Consider the following 6,511-nt stretch of genomic DNA (forward strand, 5'->3'; position numbering starts at 1 on the left):
TCTACTCCATATTCCACGAGATTCCACTATCTCTATGCGAGAGGTTATTCAACACTTACAATAAAATACTGAATCGGGTTTCGATCTTCGGTACCCATCTTCACAAAATGCTAATTGTCGCCCTAGGCCAACAATGCATTGAACCTCACACTATAAAAATAACCACCTTTGATAACTAAAAAAAGATGTTGCGAAACTCTCTCTGTTCTCCTTTGTACTTATGTCCAGCCCTCACGCCTAGAAGAGCATCACTAGCAACTCGCACCTGCCCTTCCAAGACGCTCTTGCCTCGTCCCAACCATTCCATTCAATGTTCGTTTCCAACCACCTGCACTACTTGCTCTTCCACAGAACCCGATAGGGGACAACATCCCTGCTACCTCCTCCCCATCGCTTGATGTTGGGCCTTTTTCTTCTCCGCTCCCCTCTAAATGGAAGGCGCTCGAATCTAACTTGATTCTACCTCTTTTATGAATAAAAACAAATGGGTAGCCCCTACTAACAAAATCCTCTACATGCATAATGGCTTGGATGAAATTAAATTCCTCCTATTAGCGAGATTCCCCACTCACAAAAAAACCATTGTTTGCCTGGCGCATGCACATCAACCCTCGGGCGCACTCTCTGTCTGGACGCCAGCCCTTCACTCACATGCATCCTTGTCTCCCACCGCAACACCTCCACCAGCCTAGCTTCCCACTCGTGCTAGAGAGAGAGAGAGAGAGAGAGAGAGAGAGAGAGAGAGAGAGAGAGAGAGAGAGAGAGAGAGAGAGAGAGCGTCGCTAGCACTCCTTCTAGAATAGAAAGAGGGAGAGAGAAAGAAGTGGCTCCTGTCCCCGCCTCCAATTGAGAGAGAGAGAATCTCCACAATTTTTCTTTTTCTTATTGTGGTAGGGACATCATTAGCACCCCCAAGCTAGCTTGTATCCCCCTTCATCGCCCTACACCCAACCTCACACCGGATCACAAGCTCTGCTTTGCACATGACAAAGGCTACATTTTCACCTCTGCTTCGAGCGCTCGTCAAGAGAGAGAAGGGTGTTTGTAAGAGATGGCCTGAGTGAGGCACGAGCTAGCCTTAGTGAGGCACACATAGAAATGCCTTTCCCCTTCCAGGGAGGCATGCGTAGAGAGAGAGAGAGAGAGAGAGAGAGAGAGAGAGAGAGAGATAGCTAAGATTTTTTTGTTTTCGGAGTCGGGTAGGGCACGCCCCATCGCTCCCCTCATACACCAAAAAAGTATACAAGAAGAACGATCAGGACTATGCACCCAAAAACCGAAGGCAGACGCTTTTGTCACTAGTTTCCTCTGGACTACGAGAGTTCAGAATTATCTACACTCTTAGAGCCATGACTAATCCCTTGAGAGACCCACTTCGTCACTTGGATTTGGGCGTGACAGCTACCAAGTACCTAATAGGGAAGATCCACGTGTTTGGAGAGGTTATTGTGATCATCGTTCTAAAGCAATCCAAAAATGAACGGGTTAGTAAGACGAGAAAATGAGAGTTGCAACAGAGCTTACTTAAATTCTTTAGTCGCGACTCGTAGTCGAGAGAGAGAGAGAGAGAGAGGCCTTGGCGTGTCGCACGCCATGTATGCGTACACTTGTCTTGGTGCTGCTTTGTCTTTACCTCAGAAATGTGGCGAGATGCGTAACCTGCTCAAATCTTCTTTTGGGCAGTTTGTATGTTAGGAGCCAGATGGAGGAGAGTAATGAGCAAATTCTGTATGTCGAGCTCTCAGCTGCGAGCCTCAAGTACTTTGATGCAAACTCAACCTATTCAAAGCGATCAGGAAGACTTCTACCATCAAATGCAACAAATTCTTGCTAATCAAGACGCATTTGCCCTTGTCGAGATTCTGAAATCGTGTACTAAATCAGGTTCTCTCGAACATGGAAATTTGATTCACTTTGCTGTTGTCGACGAGTCTTTGGAAACTAATCTTTTCGTAGGAAACACATTAATCAGTCTTTATGACAAATGCCATTGTATTGAAGATGCTGAACATGTGTTTGAGAGGATGTCTCAAAAGAATGTGGTGACATGGAATGCCTTTCTGTCTGGCTATGCAAAGCATGGGCAGGACCTTGTGGTGTTTCATCTTTTTCACCGAATGCAAATCGAAGGCTTGCAGCCTGACAAGTTCACATATGTTAGCATTCTGAAATCTTGCTGGAGTAAAGATACTCTGGGCCAAGGAAGGGTGATTCATACCCTCATTCTTGCAGGTGGGTTTCAAGAGGACGTTTATGTCGGTAGTGCCCTTGTCCACATGTATTCAATTTGCTGTACCCTTGGAACAGCATTCACTGAGTTTGAGAAGTTGCCAAATCGGAATGTTGTCACGTGGAATGCTATGATCACGGGCTACATCAAGGATGTTCAAAACCATATGGCTCTCACGACCTTTCAGCGAATGCAGCATGAAAAAGTTGAACCAAATGATGTTACTTTCATCAATGTTCTCAAAGCAATCACTAGTATGGAGTCCTTATTGCAAGGCATGCTTGTACATGCTTTTGTACTGGAAAGCAATTTTGAGCTCAATGTGATGATTGGCACCACCCTTATTGACATGTATGCCAAGTGTAAAAGCCTCAAGGAGGCTGAAGAAGTGTTCAAGACGCTGTCAAAGGCTTGTGCTGTCACATGGAGTGCATTGCTTGCTGGATATGTTGACCAGGGCAGCAACATTGAGGCGTTAAACTTGTTCAAGAGAATGCTGGCCCATGGCCTAGTATTAAATAGTGTTATCTATTTGAGTTTATTGAAAGCTTGTGCCCAACTCGCATTGGTATCTTTTGGAATGTTGATTTATGCCCTTATTGTTGAAGCTGGCTGTGAATGGGAGGAGTTCATCAAGAATGCACTTATAAGCATGAATTTGAAGTCAGGGAGTCCAGTTGATGCATGCTTCATTTTTGACCGGGTGCCGACTCGGAGTGCAGTAACTTGGAGTGCCATGATTGAAGGATATGCTGAGCTTGGATGTGGCAAACAAGCTCTAGCATTGTACCACCGAATGCTGCAGCACTGTGCAAGGCCTAACAAAGTCACATTTCTTAGCGTTCTCAAAGCTTGCTCTAGTTTGGGGGCCCTGAATGAAGGCAAGCTTGTGCATATACAGGTTGGAACAAGTGGTGGTCAAGCAGATCTAGCTGTTGGGAACACCCTTATAGACATGTATGCGAAGTGTGGGAGCATCACTAGAGCCCTTCAAGTGTTTAGTGAGCTGCCTAAGCAAAATGTGTCAACATGGAATTCAATCATATCAGGGTATTTACATCATGATGATGGCTGGGAAGCTCTTCATTTATTCCAGAGCATGCGAAAAGAAGGTGTTGCACCCAATAATGTCACACTTATAAACATTTTGAAAGCTTGCTGCTGCATATCAGGCCTGCAAGAGGGAAGGCTCATTCACATCCATGTGATGTACTGCAATGTGGAGATGGATGTCATCTTGCAAAGTGCCCTCATTGATTTTTATGTCAAACATGGGTGTTTTGAAGACTCAGAAAAGCAATTCAGCACATCTTCAAAGCAAGATGGAGTCCCCTGTAATGCAATGATCACAGGATATGCACAGCACGGTCGCTGTCAGGAGGCTTTTGGCTTGTTTCTAGAAATGTTGAAAGAAGCAATAAAGCCGGACATCGTCACATTTATTGCTCTTTTACGAGCCTGCGCCACAGCAGCAGCTCTGGCTCAAGGCAAGTTGACTCACCAATATATTATGCAAAGTGTTAATTCATCAAATCTTATTGTAGAGAATGCTCTCATTGATATGTATGCCAAGTGTGGTAGCATGCTCGATGCGCAAAGACTGTTTGATACTCTGGCCAATCGTGATGTAATATCATGGACTGCCCTTATTGCGGGACATTTCATAGAGGGTGAAATTGACATGGCTTTGCGGTGCTTCATCAAAATGCAAGAGGAGGGGTTCAAGCCAAATGAAGCAACGTTTGTCAGCCTTCTTTCCGGGTGTAGTCACACAGGCTTAGTAAATCAGGCTGTCCTTTGCATGGAGGGCATGAGGGAAGAGCCTCATGTGCTATTGACAAATGATCATCGCAACACCATGATTGATGTCTTGGGTCGTCAGGGGCATTTGACAGAGGCAGAGGACCTTATGAAAACCACACCATTTGTAACCAATACTGTTGGCTGGGCATCTTTGCTAAGTCACTGCAATACACATGTTAATGTCAACTTAGGAACACATACTTTCAAACAGTTTGTGAGCTTAGATGTCAGGCATGCGTCTGCATACATGCAAATGGGGGTTCTTCTGATGCATGCGAACACCAGCAACCTTGCAGCTTGGAGGGAGAGGGTGGCTGCATTACCAAGGGATGGAAGTTAATTAGTGTGAATGAGGGTCTTCATAAAGGATTACATACTCATCATCCACAAATCCAGTGAACATCAGTTTGGCAAACAAAATGTGGAATAGGCTGACATTTGCCCTAATCTATAGCCGGTTGTGGTGTTGGCATGTGTGTCATAGCAGTTGCAGCCACTAGTGTTAGTGTCATGGCTGATGGTTATGTTCGTAGAGAGGCCGAAAAAGTTTGGGTTTGGGGCCGGGCCTGCTCTTGAGCTACAAAGCCTGCGGGTGGGGCACTGAGAATTGGCATCATTGCATTCTATTGTTAGAGTCGAGGCTTCAAATGAAATTTGCAGAAATACGAAGCAAGTCGAGTAAATCGCAGCTTCAAAGATGTGAGTCCGTGATGATGTGCTCAGTACCAATTTGAAAGTCTCAGAAGGCAGTGTAAGTTTAGCCAATGTCGCACAGCAAAGACAGCGGTTGAATTGAGTGCCAAACCAAGCTCCCTCGGAAAAAACTAGAGCAAATGAACAAGAGTAGGCTCTGTGATCAGAGAGATAGGACCCACCCCCATAGTTGCATCTTGTACCAAGTGTACCGTGTGAGTCTTCAATTCACCCTCTTGATGCTTGATGATCATCACAACATAGTTGGCAAATATGCCATCCAGAACTGGTTTTCTTTCTATGCGAACTTTTGTGCATGATAGTAAGCAAAGATGCTACTATTGAGTCAAATAAATGTTATAAAATCATAGGAGAGATACCATAACCTTAGAGCTCACAGAACTAATTGTGAATAGAAATTTTTGACAACCAAAACCTACTTTATGTGCAAGGCAAGCCAAACTCCCTCAAGGGCTCTTGCACAAAAACTCTCCTTGCAATATGACTATAAAGCAACTAGGGTAGGAGAGCCAGTTTAGAGGCACTAAAAAGAAAAGCACAATTTTGGGGGGGGCTTTGGAGGTTTGGTCAAATTTGAGATCTGAAAATTGGACGAGATTTCTCATGAAAAGATGAGTTAGGTAATACCAAGATTGATGTTCTTTCGATGAAAATTGAGCTGTCAATTTGAGAAAGTTTGATATTTGACACCAAGAACCAATAGTTGGATGGTTTCAACAAACCACAAGTTGACACAAGCTAAATTTTAAGTCTTTTCCAAAATTTTGACTCTAAATTGGGTGTTTGGTGGGTGGGGTGGGGTGGGGGGAATGTGGCTTTTTAAAAGCGCCCGTACCACAACGCGCTCTTCTACCATAAAATGGATCGAATAGGATCCATTTTATTCAATATTCAATCAAGTGCAAATCATGCCCGCCTTCCCTCAATTAATCTTTTTTTTTTTACTAAAGATAGATCAAAGTATTAAACTTATCTTCAAAAGAACAAGGTTAATTTAATACGCAGTCAAGTGCAAATCATGCCCTCCCCTCAATTAATCTTTTTTTTTTTTGTCTAAAGATAGATCAAAGTATTAAACTTATCTTCAAAACAATTAAAAGGTATTCCTAAATGGCTTCAAAAAAAAATAAAAAGGTATTCCTAATCCAAAGATTCCCTCAACAACACTCGCTTCTATTGACCCCCCCCCCGCCGGCCCTTGCGTAGCCCCTCCGCCCTCACCTCCTGCGCGTAGCCCCCCGCGTGCTCTGCCCCGCCCGCTACCCAACCCAGCCCGTAGCAGTGTCCACTACCCGCCCGTCCCCCGCCACTGCCCTATCCGCCCGCCTGTCCACTGCCTTTAGCTCGTCACCTCTCTATTACTGCTTGTCGGGCCTCGCCTGCTCGGTCCAGAAGGAGTTTCCCCGTTCGTCGACGCTTCTCTGCCTTTTCTTCACAACAGCAAACACAGATGGAGGCTCAAGCTCCGCCACAGAGGGACCCCAATGAAGTCCCCTCGCCCGACCCCGCTGAGCCCACCATTCGACTTTCTCTCTCACTGACAGAGCAAGCGAGACTAGCCGCAAAGGTGAAACGCATGCAGGCGACTTCCGCCATCTACAAGACTCTCGGCACCGACCAAAGCAGAGGAGAGCTACATGATCTTCTCCAGACTCGCCTTCTCGCACAGGTGGGCAAGATCTTGGACGTTCAGTTTCTTGGACGCGGCTACTATCAGATAGAGTTTGAGACCTCCGAGATGGCGGCCAAGGTCATCGCAATGAG

At 45.3% G+C, this 6,511-nt stretch overlaps 1 protein-coding gene across 1 annotated transcript; it reads left to right on the forward strand.

The window, feature by feature from the left end:
- The first annotated feature begins 1,479 nt into the window (after window positions 1-1,479).
- LOC147420238 (pentatricopeptide repeat-containing protein At2g39620-like) lies at window positions 1,480-5,033 on the forward strand. The gene has a single exon (XM_086504879.1). The coding sequence runs from the start codon at window positions 1,689-1,691 to the stop codon at window positions 4,371-4,373; it is 2,685 nt and encodes an 894-aa protein (XP_086361005.1). The 5' UTR covers window positions 1,480-1,688; the 3' UTR covers window positions 4,374-5,033.
- Window positions 5,034-6,511: the final 1,478 nt, after the last annotated feature.

This window comes from Adiantum capillus-veneris, chromosome 28 (genome assembly GCF_014529385.1).
Source record: "Adiantum capillus-veneris isolate H3 chromosome 28, ASM1452938v2, whole genome shotgun sequence".
NCBI lineage: Eukaryota > Viridiplantae > Streptophyta > Polypodiopsida > Polypodiales > Pteridaceae > Adiantum > Adiantum capillus-veneris.

Bases quoted from the DNA above. Each gene is read 5' to 3' on its own strand.
- LOC147420238 (XM_086504879.1), top strand. From the start codon at position 1,689: ATGTTAGGAGCCAGATGGAGGAGAGTAATGAGCAAATTCTGTATGTCG.